The sequence below is a fragment of the Platalea leucorodia genome, assembly GCF_965183815.1.
Source record: "Platalea leucorodia genome assembly, chromosome: 6".
NCBI classification, from domain to species: Eukaryota; Metazoa; Chordata; class Aves; order Pelecaniformes; family Threskiornithidae; genus Platalea; species Platalea leucorodia.
Window position 1 is genome coordinate 77,078,873 of NC_138828.1, and position 18,963 is coordinate 77,097,835.

At 38.9% G+C, this 18,963-nt stretch overlaps 2 protein-coding genes across 3 annotated transcripts in view; both read left to right on the forward strand.

The window, feature by feature from the left end:
- Positions 1–2,472: 2,472 nt before the first annotated feature.
- HAUS3 (HAUS augmin like complex subunit 3) lies at positions 2,473–11,155 on the forward strand. Of its 2 annotated transcripts, XM_082316276.1 has the most exons (6): positions 2,473–2,557; positions 3,507–3,571; positions 3,991–5,033; positions 6,143–6,579; positions 8,242–8,470; positions 9,812–11,155. In XM_082316276.1, the coding sequence occupies exons 3-6, from the start codon at positions 4,110–4,112 to the stop codon at positions 10,043–10,045; spliced, it is 1,824 nt and encodes a 607-aa protein (XP_082172402.1). In that variant the 5' UTR covers positions 2,473–2,557; positions 3,507–3,571; positions 3,991–4,109; the 3' UTR covers positions 10,046–11,155. The 2 variants fall into 2 exon arrangements, with proteins under 2 accessions (XP_082172402.1, XP_082172403.1); XM_082316277.1 differs by lacking the exon at positions 3,507–3,571 and having other exon boundaries at positions 2,482–2,557.
- Positions 11,156–12,727: 1,572 nt separating this feature from the next.
- The window catches only part of POLN (DNA polymerase nu), a gene marked incomplete at its 3' end in the record, with an annotated part of 104,837 nt that continues 98,601 nt past the window's right edge, over positions 12,728–18,963 (forward strand). The window contains 2 exon segments of the mRNA XM_082316275.1: positions 12,728–12,883; positions 16,402–16,463. Coding sequence (XP_082172401.1) covers positions 12,751–12,883; positions 16,402–16,463 — 195 coding nt within the window. The 5' untranslated portion in view covers positions 12,728–12,750.

The window sequence follows — 18,963 nt, forward strand, 5'->3', positions numbered from 1 at the left end:
GGGAGGTGGGAAATCGGACATGGTATGCGTGAGTCTGGAAAGAGGGAGAGGAACCGGTCACGCCGGGAATGGAAGGCATGAGTTGCAGCAATCCAGATAGGCAATTTGATAGACAAGAGATAGGCAATCCTCTATCAGGTGCGTCTTCTTTCATCTAGGATGTGGGCTTCAGTAGCAGAGCTGAATTGCTCTCAGGACAGCAGAATTTTAGAAAGTTTTCTAGGTCCTTAAAATTTGCTTTTACTCAGGCATTTTTTACGAGTAACACTGATACTTACGAAATTTAAAAAAAACCAACACTGTGAAGCACAGGTCTCTGAAATACTACTGTAGGACAAGTTGATTTTCGTACAAGTAAAATGAACCGAACTGAACTGAAACGGCATCGTCTTATGAAATAAGCTAGTGAATGCTTTTGTTCCTTCCCCATCGGAAAGATGCAATGCACTCTATCTGCAAGACGATTTGAAAACTTCAGCTAGCCTAAATTGCAGCTGCATATCAGGCTGTAATCTGATGGGGAGGAATTCAACACTACAGCTCTTTTTACCCATGAGAACTCACTGCCAGGTCAGGGTTTAATGTAAGTGTGTCTTGCACAGACCACATCATACCAGAAATCAACAAACTGCACTTTGCAGGCAACACAGGTGCTGATTTTGATCTAGAAAACCTCATGTGAGTTAGTCTTAGCTGTGCTGAGCTCCGAGGTTGCTCATTTCCCTGTGTTGATTCATTTCAACAATTGCGTTAAGAGAGATTAGAGAAGCTGCACATTTAGGACATGTAGTGGGAGGGCTCAGCCACCCACCTACAGACTGGGTCAATGCCTCATCAGGGTGAAATATAGAGATAACATTTCTGGATGCAATAAACGATTTCTTTCTAGAATAACTGGCCTTAGAAACCACAAGGAAAAAAAAAGCCATTCTGAATTTAGTCTTCAGCAGTGCAGAGGATCTAATTCAAGAACTATTAGTGGGTGAGCTGCTCCGTAGTAGCAACCACAATATAATTAAGCTTAACACTGGAAGAAGAGAGCAAGACAAATAATGCAGACGGATACTCAATTTTAAGAAAGCGACCTATGCAAAAATGGGGAAAAATGCCAGAAAACCCTAAATAAGCAGTTCAAAAGCAAGAAGCTTACAAACACCCAGAAGGCTTAAAAATACTGTACTAGAAGCCCAGGTAAAATGTCTGACACAAACATAAAACCGTGGCCCCCACCTCCCCCCGCACGACTCGATGAGAGGGGAAGGAGGCTCTCGCGGGGCAGGCAGGGAAGCCCAGAAAAACGTGGCACGAGAAACGTAAACAGGAAACGAAGATGGCTGAACTCGAGGAGCGGCTGATAAGGGATGCTCAAACTGCTCGTGGGACGCTTACACGATGCTCGACTCAGAGCCAGCCCTCGCAATGCAGAAGAGGTCCTGCAATCGTTGCCGAGAGCTTTCTGGTCGCTCCCTGAGCGGCAGCAGGCAAAAAGCCAAGAAAATGGAGCACCGTAAGGAAGGGCATCGGAAGCAAGGGTTGTGTGGGAAACCTTGGTGCACCCACGCCTTGGGGACTGCGTGCAGTCTGGTCCCTGCACCTCGGGCAAGGTGCAGCGATGTTCCAAAAGGTGCGAGGAGGACAAGTGAAATCACGGGGGAACGGGGCACTCGCTTCACAGAGCCCAAAGTCTGGAACTGTCCTGAGTGGAGGGGACAGAGCCGACGGGAAATTTACCGGTGGGTCCTCGATTGCTATGAAGGCGACAGGTAAGGTAAACGCAGCGGTGGTATTCACCAGATCCTGCAATGCTAGGGCTGAGGGCCGTTTGATAAGGAAAGGGTTAAAAAACAATTAAGTGCTTTCTCAAGCAGCAAGTGGTGACCTCCTGGAATTTGTTGCCTTGTGAAGGTTTGGGGAGCATCAGCAGGTTCAAAAACCCATTAGACGAACTCACGGGCATAAAGTCCATGAAAAAAATACTGAAAGGACTAGGCAGGGATGAATCGCTAATGCGGCAACTGTGGCCAGAGGGGTGGTGGCCACCATTAGCCATGTCTCTGGGCTTCGGGTCCGAGGCCTGGTTTTGCTCAAAGCCGAGCAACGTCAAATTGCAGCCAGCTCTCCGCCGTCCCCTCCCTCCCACTTGCGGGGCACAGTGGCCCCCAGGACGATGCCAGGCGCCGGCGGGGCACGGGGCGGAGGGGCGCCGGCCCGGGACGGCCGCGCTGAGGAGAGGGGCGGCCCCGCCGCCCAGGCGCCGCCTCCGCTCCCTGAGGAGAGCCCCGCCCCCCCGCCGCCTGCCCGCCTGACGTCACTGGCCAGCGGGACGGCGCCGGCCAATCGCCGCGCAGGCGCTCCGCCCCGCCTTGGCGCGGGGGAGGTGGGGGTGCGCAGGCGCAGTCGGCGACGGAGCGGTGGGGAGGCCGCGCGAGACTAGCGCGTGGCGGGCGTTTCGAGTCGTGGTGGTGCCGTCGCCCTCCCTCAGCCTTCCCGCCGTTTTCTGCCTCTCCCCTCCCTCCCTCCCTCCCTTCCCTGCAGTCGCCTGAGGCGGAGCGCTGTGGTGAGTACCGGGTGCTGTGGGGTCGGGGCTCACTCGCTCCGGGAGGGGGGCAGTCGCCGCCGCACCTCCTCGTCCTGCCCCGGGGCGGCTTTTAGCCGAGATCCCCTCGGGGCTGTAGGCAGCCGCTGCCCCAGAGCTGGGACCTGGCCGGCGGGCGTTTGGGCTCACCGGCGCCGGGAGAAAGCCCCTGCGGGCCCCACTCGTGCGGGCTGAGCTGGCTGTGGCGATCGGGCGTCCCGGTGCGGGGGACGGGGATCGTGTGGCGCTTCCTCGGGGTCCTAAGGTGTTGGTTTTGGTGTTTGATGGCGGCTTGAGCGGCAGTGTCAGCGCGCCTTCAAGATCCGCGTACGCACATATAAAGCTATGTGCGGTCCTTTTTATTTATTTTGACCACAGCTCTTTTCTAGCATGGAAGGCCGCGGGCAGTTGGAAGGCTGCCCTGTGACATGAAACTTACATAACAAGTTCTATTTCTTATATAATCTGTAACTAAGATAAATTAAATACACACAAAATTTCAGAAGGATGCATTTACTTGTTCAGCACTCATGCTCTTCTGGCCGGCTGACAAAGTGGGGTTTTCTGGTGGGATGTATGTATTAGAAACAAAGTTTTAAGTAATACCGAACTAAAAAAAACCCCTGGATATTACCAGAGTATTGCAGACAAGATCTCCTGACTTTCTTGATAATTTATCCTATTCTTTGCCGTCTGTTCCACTCATTTTGGGATCCCAAAGCTGATGATTTGTTTGCTGGGAAACAGCAAACCAGCAAACTCCTTTTTCTTGTAACTTTTACGTTGTGACTATTTTCACAAGAGTGAAATTTTACACTGTGAAAGTGAAACTTTACACTGATCTTAATTTTAATTCTTTATAATTGATAAAAAAACTGCATTATTATGTTGATATATTTTTATGTTAAAGGATTTCTTGTTCCATTTTTAGAGGAAACTTTAAAACGGAGGTTTAGAAGACAAGATTCTGCTTGCTGCTGAAATTAAAAAAAAAAAGTATGAGCAAAATCTTGAAGTGCTGTGTAACATCACTGTAGTTTTGTTTTTAGAACAAGCTGAAGGCTTCTCTCATTTTGGGAGAGTTAAAATGATTGTGGGTGGGGTTTTTTTATTTAATGTGAGGAAAACTATAGAAGTAAATCACTTTTGCAGGCCAATGAATTACTCAATATTTACACCTGCTGCTTTTAAATTAATGGTAGTATTCTATTTTAAAAGTAAATTTATGTGAATTAAGGAAAAACATAAGTGTTGGCAAAGATCAGGGATTTAATTGATGTGTCCTGATTTGATGAACAAAATATATTAAGACATCCCTGAAATAAAAATTGGTTTCTAGTCTTTGAATAGCCACTCTAATCCAGAATAGCATTCAGTTTTCTGGTGTGATCTGATGCTTCCTTTTTCCCGTGCAGACTCTTTTTATTAAAATGCTGAATATTCATTTAAAATGACAAAACAATTACAACTGGAATAATACTGCAGATTTTTTCATGTATTTGGATCTTTTCTGCTTACAAAAAATATTTTAATCATGAGCTGTGGAAATGATTTTGTGGAAACTCTTAAGAAAATTGGATATCCAAAAGCTGATGAGCTTAACGGAGAAGATTTTGACTGGCTGTTTGAGTCTTCAGAAGACAAATCGTTCCTGGAGTGGTTTTGTGGAAATGTAAATGAGCAGTATGTGGTATCTGAAAAGGAACTGCAAGATTTTGATAGTCTTCTTGAGTCTGGTAAGCCCATTTTGGAAGGAAATGCACTGGATGAAGTCCTTAAAACCTTGAAGCCTGTGGATTCAAAGAACAGTAGCCAAGAGGAGGAGGAGGAAGAGGAGGAACTGAAGAAATTACAGGATGAGCTTCAAAGTCTTCAGGAGTTAAAAAAACTTCAAATTCATCGGCATAATAAGCTTCAAATGATGATTTCTGCAAACAGCCATATATTACAAACATTAAAAAGCAAAGAGGAAGAAGCACATAAGGATTTGAAAGAAGGACTGGAAGCGTTTACTGCGGCAAATAATAAGCTTAATAATGAACTGCTGTCTCTTACAGATGCAGCTAAGAAATTGGCCTCTTTCTTCACCGCTTCAGATTCAGAACAAGGGTCAGATCCACATCCAGTGTTTTTTTCCCAACTTTCTTTGGACGAGTATTTGTCTCAGGAAGAACAAAGCACTGCAGCACTTAACTCACACATAAAAACCCATTTTTGTCAAGATATGTCTGAATGGGTTGAAAATTCACAGGAAGACAGCTTTCAGCTCGCGGATATAAGCAAACAAGTCACTTGTGATGAGACTTATGAAGGTTTTGAAGAGAGTCAAGAGATGGCCAGGCTCCAGACGGCATATATTTGTGCTCAACATCAGCTAATTCAAATGCAAGCTAAAGAGGAGAGCATGAATTCAGCGATAAAGTGTGCGGAGAGCATGCTACAGTCCTTAGAGAACAAGGTAAGCTGTGAAAGGTGATAGAAGGTAGCGGAGTTTTAAACAGGCAGAAGTGTTCAACTGGATCTAGTAAAAGGAATTGCTGAGTTATTGTTATTTCAACTATTTTTATGTAGCGAAATTGCACTTTTATGAAGTTTTAGTTTGCTCACAAAACTCCTCCTGTGAAATAGCGCCAGTTTCTATAGTGAGAAATTCTTCAGTATGGCAGAGTACCTTTAATTCTACTTTCGAGAATTACTACCTTACAGAAACTAGAATTTAGTAGTACCTTTCCAGTTCAGTTTAACTTTGAAATTTCAAATTATAACTGGCTCTCAGTTGTTTGTACAACAAACAAAAGCTTAACTTTGGTTGAAATTTTGTGGTATTGAGGAGCTAATATGATCAATCTATTCCTGTTTATATTCCATAGCATAAACTTGAAAAGTTTTAGTTCATTGACTTTTGAAACTCAAGTATTTGTAATATGGTGACATTATGGTGATGTTTTAAATACCGAATAAACGAATTGGATAGTTGAAGCCCCAGAAATCTCTGAATGAGTGACGGTCAGATATGACTACTGGAATTTAAGAATGCGAAGAAATCGTAACAGAAGGGAAAATACTAGCTTATGCCAGTCATGGACTAACTTGAGGCAGTTTGTATATTTTCATTTATGGATGACTAGCATATAGGGCTTGATTGATTAGAGTAATTTCAAAAAGATTGATTCCGATAGCAGTGTTGATAGCCATCCAGCTGAATATAAAAAAATTATATTTGCATGTGAGATTTCAGTGAGACACACTTGAAATCTGGGTGCCAAGTAAAATACAGCTCTTCTATTTTTTTCCACAATAAACTGCTTCCTGGCCCTGTGACAGAAGGAAATTACTATTTATTGAAATACATTTATTTGATATCTACTTTTTAAATCTGTATTTACTTTATGTTTTAAAGTTCTGTAAAACTGCTTGTGGAGTTTTCATTTAATTTTGTAGATACAAAAGATGCAGTGATTTTAACATAACATAAGTATGTGAATCTTCTGTGACCTGAAGAAATGTGTTAGGGGAGTGACTTGGAGGGAACCGTGAAGAAATTGACAAATATTTTGCTTTATGCAGGATATTGAAAAACAAGAAGATCTCGATGCTGAAATATCTAGTTTAAATGATAAAATTTCAACAATTAAACAAGAAATAACTCAGATAAACAATGAAGAGCTGCTTCCCCTTCTGAAAGAGAATGCACAGCTTCTGAGCGTGCCAGTGGTGAAAGGATACTTGGAGCGTCAGATTGCGCAGCAGGACTACTATGCTTCAAGACAAGATGAAATATGGAGGCATTTGGTAAGACAGAAAGCATCATTTGAACTTATTGAGCTAGCCTGTGAAATGGAGTTGAAGAAACATAAGGAGATCTGCTGTCAACTTGAGAATTTGGTAGAATCTCTGAAACAGAGCAGTAATGAGTTGCAACAGAGACTACAGGTGCTAACTGAGCAAACTCAACATGCCAAGCCAAGAAACACTATTAGTTCAAAGGATGGTTTCTCTTGCAGGTAAGCGTTACAGTCACTATTGAACTTTGACTTACTTTGAAATAATATTGGGGAGATAAAGGCTTAGGCAAGCTAAGCCTTTTCTGTTGCTAAGTTCTTAGTTACTTGCTATAGCTAATTAGTATTTTGAATTCTTCAGAACTGAAGCCTTCAAGATAGAAGATTTGTCTCTTGCTTATCCTTTGAAATTCTTCTCAGGTTTGCCCGAGGAAAAGCTGTTCAATTATCAGTCTTGTTAATATTGCTGAAGCATTCCTAAGCAATACCCAGAATGTAATGAATGTTTAAAGCCAAACCTGTCTTATGTGGTGCCCTGGTCTTGAGAGTGGTTCTAGAAGTATAGATGTAGAGAGCTGTTAATAACGATTTACCAGATCGTATGCATGGCCTCATCAGCTTAGCCTGCAAAAGCCCCCATGTGGTAGAGGAGAGGAACTCCTCCTTGATTATATGAAATGTGTTTAGCTCATTTTTACTGCTTGATTTGCCATCTGGCTGCAGTGTCCTGTCACCCACGTAGGAGTCTGTTTTTTCACCGTCTAAGTAATTAAGTCTCCTTGTAGCTCAGGCGATACAGTAGGAATGTGTGCTGTGTTGCTGTCACTTCAAGACTCTCAACCTTTTGATGAGGCGTATTGCATAATTATAGGTGTGTGTTAATGTCAGACTTCTCCTCCTTTTTTAAAATGGTGCTTTAAGTGGTTTTTAGTAATTGTTAAGTGATAGTTGAGTATGGTTTTGCACCGTGAATAACTGCAAGAATTAGGCAGCATTAATTTTGATCCAATTGTGCGCTTGCAGTGGCAACTTGTAACATTTTTGTTCAGGTTTATTATTAAGTCTCCAAATCACTGAATCTGAATGTTGTCTGGCTACTTTTTCACTTTTTTTTTTTAAAAGGCATGTGTTAGTATTCATGATTGTGAAGGGAAGTTGAAAAAGTTAAAAACCCTAAAAGGTTTGTAAGCAGAAGACACTTGAAAGAAACTCAGTTACTTTTGAAATATAGCTCCTGCTCTTATTAAAGCCAATCTGATTCTATATTGGGGCTCAACTCTGAAGATTTTAATATGCAGAGGTGCGAGCAACCAAGCAGTTATCTGTAATTGTATTAGACCCTGATGCAGTGTCAGGGTACAGTTTGGTACAACAGGTATTACTGTCTTTTGCATGGCTCGTAACTAATTGGATAATTTCTTAGCAGTCTCTTAATAGGTAGAAAATGGGAAATACTCCAGCGAGTTTGAAAATGTCATAAAGATCTCTCTTATTTCTCATTGGCCATTGAAGTCTGCTGTTTTTCAGCAGTTAAAAAAATTGGATCTTACTTTGCTGTCCTTGAAATGTTGGGAAATAGTTGGGAAAGCACATTGTCAGCTTCTATTTGTGTTCATTGTATACTTACTAACTGTTACTTTGGTATTTCATTGCTGTTAAATTAATATTGAAATATTTTGGAGTCCTATTAATCACATACTAGCTGTATATAGATAGAATCATTAAATCAGTGGGAGATACAGCAGTGTAGTAAGCGTACCCTGAGCAGTACTGTTCTTTATTAGTCCTCTCATTTCTCAACATGAACATCTTCTCTTGGCTAATAATGACATGAGTGCTTAGGAAACTTAAAAATGTTTGTGTGTCTAACTTCATTTGTTACAGGCTATATCAGCTTCTGGAAGGAGAAAATAAAAAACAACAATTGTTTAAAACATATGAAAGCCTGGAGCAGATGGCTCAGAAGTTAAAGCAGGACTGTGCTACGGCACAAGATCAGCTAGCTGCGTCTTCTCAAGAACAGTCTCTCCTTTTGTCCAAGCTAAAAAGTGATGTAGATACCCTTCATGATGCTCTGTATCATGGAGGAAATCAGATACAACTCAGTAGTCAGGTAAGCCCTCATCTAGTTATTAAAAATTATTACATTAATATATGTCATGTTCTTTTACTGAGAAAAATGTAGTATGAAGGCTGTAGACAAACAAATTGGCTACCACATGTCAGCAACAAATCTATTAGCATAATGATGGTGGGCCCAGTGTTTACATTGTTCTTAGCAAATATTGGATTTTGTAAACGGTGGCAGGTAATAATTTTTTGTTTCTGAGCAAATTGTTGCATCCAACTTTTACTTCCTTTGAAAGGTATGTACAGTCCTGTATTACTAGTAAGTTTATGGTGTGGGAAGTATGTCATCTGGATATGGTGTCACTGGAAAATTCTTTAAAATTTCTCTTTATTTCAGATGGGCTTTTTTTCCCCTGGTACCTCTAACACCTGAATAGTACAGTTTGGTCCCTTAAAAAGCCTGGCCATGGGTGGCTCATTTGGACAAAATAAGAAATCAGAATTTTGAAGGACAGTTGTAGTAGGACAATCCTGGTACAGAGCTCCCAGGTGTTGGGTTTAGAGCCTCTCTTCAATGGGAGTAGGCATTGTAAATGCAACTTGTTATGGTTTTTACAGAATTTGTGGCTATCTCAAAAGTGGATTGAGGGAAGTCTTCCGCTATGTTAGACTTTCTTGGTTAAATACATAAAAATATATTTAACACATCTGTCAAGTGAATTTGAAACATATAGAACAGTTTTTATCAAAAAATGAAACTTTGTACTTGGAACAATACATATGTAGGGATTACATGTTATTAACTCAATCAAATACTTTTCTATTGATTCAAGTTACCTCTTAAAACATAGTGACATCTCTTTCTATTGCTACTGTTTCTCAAGAAAAGTAATTTCTTTAATAAGGAAATAATGTGCAAGTAGGTGACTAGTCTGCTTATACTCAACTAGCATAAGAATGACAGTTGGGAAAATTGTAGCTGGTAATTAATGATTTAATTTTAAAATTGAATTGGCTTTTTTTCTTGTGGGGTTTTTTGTTCCCTTTTAAGATTTGACTAGCTATGAAGACTTGTATTTGATTAAAAATGTCATTCAACCATCTATCTAGTTGAGGGCCAGATTCTTATGGTCTTAACGCATCTGGTTTAGTAAACAAGTAAATGAAATTACATTTTCATAACCTGATGCGAGTACCATTACATGGAGCTCAGAAGTTACATAAATTGAAAGGAATCCCGTATCACCTGTGTTTCTGTTTTTTGTGATGACTTTTCACTTACAAATGAAAGCGGCTTCCAAAAGCAAAAAACTTTTATTTCTAGTTCAGCTGGCGTATTAACAATATAAAAGTAATAATTTTTTGTCTTGTATTTTTTTGTTAGGAACTTACTGAGCAGTTTCATCAACTGGAAGTTGATCTAAATAAACTAAATCAACTCCTTATGGATCTGCTTGCTGACGTGAAGTCAAAGAGAAACTTTTTAGAGTCCAATAAGCTGCATCAGATGGAAAGAAACTTGTACGTGTATTTTTTCAAAGACCAAGACCACTTGAAAGAGATGGTGGAGAAGCTTGAGCAGCAGGCTGAGGCTAAAGCCAGCAGTCTGGAAGATTAGAATTTCACCACCAGTGAAGCTCTTGATGTTTAAACTTCAACGTACTCTTAAGAAAGGAAAACCTGTTAATGTAAACTGTCTACAAGTTTATGGAATGATAAGTATCAGCTTATCAAGGCTAACATCTATTTATCATTGCAATGTATGTTTAGCTGCCACAGTTACCAGGTTTGGATTTTGTGCTGCTCTATGACTTTTGGCATCTGCCCACTGAGTTCAAATATCAGTTTTGTCAAAGTTCTTTGATATGAAGTAATACATTGGTTATTTGAATGAACTACAGTCAGGCCGCTCTTCTTCTAGCCTGTATGTTGATTTCCATTGCACACAGCATAGCACAAAAAGGAACATTTCATACCCTTGAGATAAGTTTTCTTGCATGCTGAGAACCTTTTGATATGTGAACTGAAAAATAAATGCAGAGAAGGCATTCCAGGTTTTGGAACATGAATGGAATGTGCTCACTCTGAAGAGGAGAGTTCTCCAAGGCAGATGTTCTGTGATTATTTCCCTTACAGCTCTTCTAAGAAGATTTGGGGTTGTTAAAAATGTGTTGGAATATGTACCAGAATCCGTTTCAAGTACCAAGACCATCTGTTTAAAGACCATTCTGATTTCTCTTAATTTAACTTATGGCCCATCTTCTCCACTGAAACCAGTCCATACTCATACTGGGCTCTTCAAAGAAAAAGAATTTTAAATTTACCTTTGGGACTTCTGAGTTTGCTCTATAATTGATAATGATAGGGATTTCAATTCAGAGTCCTGATGCTTTCCTACTTCTGCTTTCATGTGCATTGTTAGACTATTTATCAAATTTTTATATAGCTTCCTAATATACCAATGGAACTAAATAGGCTTTTATAGTATGATAACTTCGTCTTTTATATTTTGATGGGATCAGCTGTGCTTGCTTTCAAGCATTGTACATATTGATGAAGGTTAATAAATTAGCTTTAACTTCAGTAACAGTAGTCTTAAAACTATTCCGATGGCACACTTTTAACTTTTATGTGAATATAACTTATTTTTAAATGTTTAAAATATTTTTAACTTAGCGGTCGGACGTCTTTGTATCTGGATTTCATGCTGATTAACTCTCTACATTGTGTTTATTATTAAATGCCAAAAACTATAAATTCAGTTCAGTGTTGTCAATATTTACGGTGAATCTGTGTGTTGGTTTTAGGTGTGTTCTCATACATAGTGTCTTGTTTATATTTAGTCTGCTAGGTTCTCATTTTGATATGCCCCTGGGGCTTTAAGACTGCTGCTTCCCACCCTGAGAAGCCAGGGAGTGTTTTTAGCCTGTGTAGGAATGAAGTGTTGCTCTTCATTATGAAGGTTAGGAGGAGTTGTGCATAGGGCAAGATTATACTTCTGACTGTTGGAATGTCATGGAAGAGGAAGCCATTCTGACTCTCTCTTCCTTTTGCATGCTTACCATAAAATTTGAGCTATATAGATATAGCCAATACTAATGCAGCCTGATAGATGTTCCTCTTTGAATCTGGATACAAATGTTTGTACTTGTAAGTATTCAAACTTGCAATCTGCCTATGGTCTTGAGCTAAGAAAAATATTTCCATGTAAGCAGAGGAAATATTGTTTACTTAATGGTTAAACTAGACTTGAAAGTCTACTCATTCACTGGATTTAGTGGGAGAAGACCAGAGCGACAGGACTCCAGTTATTAACTTGTATGCGAATAATTTACTTAACATCAGGTTTTGGTAGAGCAATTGACTTGTACAGCTTGAATCCTTTAAGTAGTTTGAACGTGTTGGGTATTTATCTTGTGTTTGTAGTAAGTTTTATGCATTGTTCTGATCTAACAATATAAGGTCAACAACATCATCAGTATGGACACTGTTGTTTCTAATTCTCCCATATGTGTTGTATCTAGGGGCTCTCCAAGTATTTTGTGTGTGTTATAGAACATGGCCACAGGTCAACTGGAAAAGCAACTGCTTTTCAAAAAAGGATTAAATTTAGAACAGCAATAGCTGCAGTCAAAGCTTGTAGAGACTTTAGATGTTGCTGACCTGTTTCTTAAATTAACAAATAAACTATAGTAACTATTTTAATGTTATTAATATTTAATAGTGCTTGAGTACATCAGTTATACGAAGTTGAAGGAATAGAGGTCTTTTATGATAAGTTTTCTGAAATAACACATCACTAATATTTGTATATCATGATAGTAATACTTGTTTCTTTCATCTTGTGTTGGCTCTAATTTGGCAGTTACTTGAAAGGTTTTTTTCTTGATAAAATCTGAGCACCAATAACAGTAAATGTATGCATACGCTAGGTATAGACTAGTTTAAAGATGTTGAGGAAGGGGGAAGTGTTTCAGACATAAATGATAATTCTTGTTTTATTTGTCAGATTTTTTTATTAGAAGTTAGCTTTACTTAATAGGACTGCTTAATTTGTTATCAGTGTATTAGAACACTATTTTAAAGAAGTTTCACTTTATGTTTTTTCTAAATTATTACAATTTGCTAATTTTTATTTACAATACTTAGAAACTGATAGGCATGTCAGGGAGGAAATGTCATTTTCGATAGAGGAGAATGAATGGCTGAACATGTTCACTATATTTTGTCTTTAATTTCGACAGAATGTAAGTGCAGATTGTTCTGTGGCCCTGATATCATGCATAATTTGTGTGTGTTCTGTGTTTAGGTTTAATCTTAAAAATGGAATGGTATACATCATACATAGGATGTGAGGCTTCTAAAGTGCCTTTATCTGATACCGCTCAGAAGATTATGACAGCTTTGCAGTCTATTCCTGTAGGAGAAGTTCAAACTAGCAGAAAAAATAACCAGAGTGAGTAAATCTTAGCCTGTTTAAGTGTTTCTATTTTCAGTTGAAAAACTGAAACCCAAACAAACAAAACAATATCAAACCTCTAGTCCCTATTTAAAAAGAAAAAAAAAAGTGAGAGTTCAGGTTTCCAGGTTTTGAAAAGAAATTAAGCTGTAACTGTGACATTTGCTTGGACTTTTCTGATTAAATAACACTATGTGAGTGCAAGGAACTAGGATATTACCAGTACCCTCAATTTCATTATTTTTTTTTCTTCCTGTTCCTGCTGTGTGGTATAGAAGTAGATGAGAATTTCAAACTGTTAATTAACTAATACTGCAAATTAAATGTATACATTAACTTGACTATGGACTAGATATTTAAAGATCACTAGAGGTACTGGGAACTTACCAGAAGGCCTGTGAACTCTCCAGACTCATGTCTGTCCTTTGAACACTTGTTCATTAACAACTCACTCCTTGTGAAATTCTAGGGAGAAGAGTGAACAAAAGTCCCAGTGGTAGAGCAAATTAGGTAATGTTAGAAGTGCCTCAGCAGATCTTTGACTCTGTTGAGCAAATCTGACCCAGAATGTTGTGGACATTAGGGAGGTTTTGCAAGATGGAATTTTTATTCTCAATTCTGTGTATTTCATACCCTGCCAGTCTTGTAGCTCTGGAAAGAAGTGGATAGAAAGGTAGAGTTTTGCTCAATTTCAGTTGTCTGTTTTCTCCCGAGAACTAGATCCTGGAACATTATCTGGTCGATGTGATTTAGATCTAGCACTTGTTCTTATATACATGGTGTTCGTTGCAGCCTCCATTTTACGTAAATAACAGTTCAGGCTCTTCTTTCAATAGTAAGGTATTGGATCAGTGGAGCCTGATGGCATAGCTGTGAAAAGGGTAGTAGTTCATTGCTGTGTAAATCAGTGATACACATTTGAAGAAATATGGTATGGGTTCATTTTAAAATGGGACATTTGGACCAAAACCCAGCTTATTTTAAAGAAAATCAGATCTCTTTTCAGACTCAGTTCAATTGCCGTTCTTCTTCTCTTGCTACCTTGTCATTTTCCCTTCCTTAATTTTCCTGTGTAATGTTTCTTGTCTTAGACTTGGGAACTCTGTACTGTGCGATATCTGTATCGTGTTATGTTGTCCGCTCTTGATCCATTCACTTTCTGTCAAGCTGTAAAATTACAGATTCTCTTTTTTAAAAAACACCATGAAGGTGTCTGGTATCTTTAGCCAAATGAGCTTGCTGTCCTCTTTGTAGTGCTGCTAAATCCTTATTCACTGGGGAGTGAAAGAACAGTATAAGCATTTAGTGGTGGCAGGTCATATGACTAGCTTTTCCTGCTCTTGTTTTCCATGTAGTAATTACTCACAGTCGTTTCTAGTGTGCAGGCTTAAGAGCAAATTTATTTGAATTGCTTTTAGGACATTGCCTGTGTATATATAGCTTTAGCTGATCAACGTGGATCTGGAGAGAAGAAAAAGTTTGCCTCCCTTAAAAAAGACAAAACCTGTCACATTAATTGATCTGTTTCAAACTGCATTGAACTGTATTTTATTGATAGATCTTTAAAGATTAAATTCTACTTAATGTAAAAAATGTTTGTCTTTAGAAGATAAATATTGGGTTCAAATAGGACAAATATCTGCGATGTTGAACTAGCGGGTGAAATTCTGTGGTTATCTTGGCAGTAGAGCATGTAATGGTTCCGTCTAGCCTTAAGGAGTTTGAAGGCAAGGATAGGTTTCTACTGCCATCTGGTGATACTTTTTCATAAACCAGAAATTTGAGGTTGCATAGCTCTTTAGATACTGTCATACTCAATACTGTGTGCTCAAGGAGGGAAATGTAATCCTCATCATCTTCTCCAGAGGATGAAGTTGTCAAGAAAAAGTATCTAGCTGTGAAACAATTAAAAGCACTGAATGTAAACTGAGTTACTGTCATTCTTAAATTATAATTTTATTGTTGTAGGAAGTGTCAGGAAAACCAAACCCAGAATGTTTGAAGCTACGAATACAGCTATGCCATATTCGCTATTCTAACAGCTCAAGTTAGAAGTCTGAGCTTGAGATAAATAACTGATTACATACACACACCAACATGAACCTGCATGTAATACTATAAAGTAATAAAGACTAGTTAGTCTTTGAAATCTTTTTTTTTTTTTTTTAATATTTTAAGTACAGGGTCCTGGTTTGCCTAGACAAAATTTTTTTAAACAGTTTCAGTATATAGGAATAGATCACCTTACACTTTTTTTGACACTGGTCATCAGCACATTAGATTCAGAAAGTGTCTTGCCACTGGTAATACAAATTTCATGGCTGAAAACAATAGTGGAGTGTTGTACTTGGTATGGACCAGGAGTTAGAAGGGAACAAAATACATATTTTGCCCACGCGGTGTCTTTTTTGTCTGGGCAGGAAAAGAATCTAGAGATAAAGGAATCCTAACTAATTGCAAACTCTGGGGAGACCCGCACTTCAGTGGAGTTCTTTTTTTCCTTGTTCCGCTTCCTGTACCTACTGAGTTTCTAATTACGGCTAGCCTGTTTCCCCTTGTTCGTTTATTCCAGTCTTTACTTGCTTCTCCTCTTCTTGGGGCTACGGGGCAGTGTTGAGGGCAGGAAAGAGAAGGCATGTCCTAACTGTTTCATTTGGCATGGTGCAGAGTCCTGAGGCGTGCTTACAAAGCCCTCCTTGAACTACAGCATCTGTCTACTTTCAGAGCTGGAGGCTGAATATCACCGGTAGTGCGGTGGTGGGCCCAGGCTGACAGCTGTGCTGTGGCACAGGGCTCTGTCTTAGACCCAGCGCTGGTAGCCATCCTGCTTCTTGGGGTGCTAGTCATTACCTTACCTTACTGTCAGTTTGGTAGGTCTGAGTTCTCCTTGCTCTCTGTTCTTCTCTGGTCTTACAATACCTGTTATATCACAAGGATGAACAATGTGAAAAAATTATCCTCTGCAGATGAAGCATAGTCAGTTCTCTGTAGGGCGTGATATGCTAAAGATGTATATGCAAATAGCGTTTTACTGAAGAAAATTATTTTTGAATAATACTGCCTAAGTCCAAGAAAACAGTTAAACTGTGTAAAGTGTGTAGAGTCTGGTTTTTGTTGTTTTGGTTTTTTTCTTCTTCTTGCCCATGCCCCCAGCTTTATTTTGACCAAGAAAGGATGTGTTTTCTTAAAAGAAGGAAATACGCATATTTATGGTGCTACAGTAATGCCTCTTCTGAATACTGTGGAAAAAGTTTGTCTGCTTTGTAGCAAATTTGAGTTAATTTTTTCTTAATGGAGACAGAGCATGCTTTTGCATATACATATTTAGGAAATTGCAGGCCCTTTTAAGAATGAATGATATTAATTGGAAGAAAATGGTTGTCATGGAAAATTTTATTGCAATTATTTTAGGTTTGATAAAAGTGTCAGTAATGTAACACTGTATGTAACCTAAGTTGTATGCACTGCTCTCAGATTCATTTGTATTGTAAAATATTTCCCATTCTTTTTTAAAGGTATAGAGAAGACAGAGGAAAATAAACTAGGTGATAAGGATGCACATCTGAAAAATGAAAAGGCAAGCATATTGTAAGATTGAAGACCACTCAAAGCAGTCTTTTTATAGCAGGTTTGAAGTTGTTATAGACGGGCTCTTTCATAACAAGCTTTATTACAATGTATTTCATACACTTATAGTTCAGATAACTTTCCTCTGTCTCATTTTGCACTTAGCATCTCTTTATCTACGAGAGTCTTGGCCCCCCTTCTGTTATCCTTTTTATAGGAAGTTAGTCTTTTGTGACAGATTGATCAGAAATACATGAGGTTGCCACGTTTGGATAGTTACCAGGGTTTAAAAATGTTCTCAAACCTCTGTCACTGAACAATCAGTAGCACACAATCATAAAGTGAGCTGTTTCATATGAAAAATTACTTCATATTAGGAAGTTTAATTTTTGTTTTAATCATCTCCCTGAATTTGGTTTAACATGCACGTGAGCAAGTGCCACTGCAAGAATGGGAATGGATAGCTGTGGCAGCCCCAGCTCAGGCTGTGATTCTAAGATCCATTGAGTTGATTGATGAGTTGCAGATACTGCAAGTGTACTTCTGTCCCAGCTGCAAATTTCGCAGCCTTCCTTACTCTGACTCTGGTGCACGCTTCAGCAAGTCCAGTCAGGTTGCTCGAGATGCAGAAAACTGGTTTTTATTTTTTTTGTGGGGTGAGATAGTTTCCTACAAATTAAATTGGCTCATGGATAGACATGCAGCTGTGGGTGCACATGGATAGGAGTGGAACCCCTTTTTGTGATGATGAGGTGCTAATTTTTACTGGCTGCATCTAGTGAAATTTTCCTACATCCACATAAATTATGAAACTATGTCCTGGGAGTTGTTTTCTCTACTTCCAGCGATGTCATTATTTCTAGTAGAAGATCAGTTCTTCCTGGAAGCTGCTGCTTCTCTCTGTGGCTAATTGTAGTTCCAGCTTTATTATTCTGACTTGAGAATTAAATTGCTGTGTTCTTATTTTTGAACTTTGAGAAGAATTGCTTATTCCTGAGTCTATAATTACTTGAGTGTCCTAATTCAAATTCTACCGTGTTAAACAATAAAACTATTTACAGTTTGACTGGAGAATACACTTGAGTGAATTAGTTGTCTTTCTACAGCTCTTAAACGTTTGGTCCTTCTGTGATATTATTTTTCCACTTATGGTAACTTTTTATAGTGTCCACTTTCTGATTAGCAATTGCCAAGTCCAATTAATTTGTCTTCACTCAGAACAACCCCTATTCATTTTGGTAGTAGCAAAAGCTTAATTAACTACCTTTTTCTATTTACTTAGAACCCATTAATTGTACTTTTGCTGTGAAGTATGATCTCAAGCAGTCTAAGGCTTTTTCATCTTTTGACTCCATAGTTCTGAGGTTTGGGAATACGGGAACCGGGTTGAGGAATATTGCAAAACCAGAAAAAAAAATTATTGGCTTTGTCATTCTGGCTTGCTCAATCAATACAGATTGAATAGAGATGGACGATATCCTTTGATCAGTGAAAAATGTCGTCTTGTGGAATGGATGGGAGCCCTGCACAGCAGTAACTCATGGTTCTTTTGAAGTGAGAAGGCCTTAGTTTTTGAAATGGTAATGACAGCAGAGGTACTGAAGGAGACTGACTATGCTACAAGAGCAGAAAATATAGTAATTATGAGAGGCTTCAGTTACTTTTCAGTGGAGTGTGTGAATATTACACTTATGCAATGATGCCGAGACTAAAAATTAGGAGACAGCTGCTTTGTGGAACAATTAGAGAAGTCACAAGAGAAAGTGTTTTTTATTTGATTCTGTGTGAGATCAGGTTCAAAGTCTCCCTGCTGAAAGATACTCTGACAGGGACTATCATCTTTCCGAGGCATTAAAAGATAGATAAGTCACTACAGGAATGCTTCATTTCAGAAAAGGAAATTACATAAAAATGAAGGTGCTTTTAAAAGAAAATATATGGAATTTCCCCTCCAAAGTCAAAACATTTGTAGGTAGTATAGGGATTTATTCAAAACAGAATATTGGAGACTTAAAACAAATACTAAAATCTGTCCAGGAAAAAGAAGTATGGCTAAGCTACAGTATGAAGGAGACTACTAAAAAGTGTCATCATGCAAAAAGCTGAACTTACCAGAATTTGTATTCTTTTATAGTTGCCTCATTTGAGTAAGTTAAATGTAAATATACAATAGTATAGTCAAAATAAACTTTGAGAAACTGCTTGCAAATGCATCACTAGAGATACATCATTTTTTTCAAATGCCTCAGGAGTCGAAAGCTTGCCAGCTCCTGTAAGACCTCTTGATGATCAAGGCGTAAGAGGATTATTGAGGGAAGATACAATTCTGTATATCTGTAAATAGTTAAACACGCATTTACCTTGGGGAATCTTGGAAAGGTTGCCAGTTGCCATTCCAGAGTCCTTGTTTATGAAATCAAGACAGAGGATCTATCTCAGCTGAAGAGGTTGTAGAAGAAACTAGCAAAATAAACTGTAAGAAAATACTAGAGCCAGTAGCATACCAAGGA

Coding starts and splice junctions, on each gene's coding strand:
- HAUS3 (XM_082316276.1), top strand. CDS start 4,110: ATGAGCTGTGGAAATGATTTTGTGGAAACTCTTAAGAAAATTGGATAT. Junction 6,580..8,241: donor AAGGATGGTTTCTCTTGCAG/GTAAGCGTTACA, acceptor CATTTGTTACAG/GCTATATCAGCTTCTGGAAG. Junction 8,471..9,811: donor AGATACAACTCAGTAGTCAG/GTAAGCCCTCAT, acceptor TTTTTTTGTTAG/GAACTTACTGAGCAGTTTCA.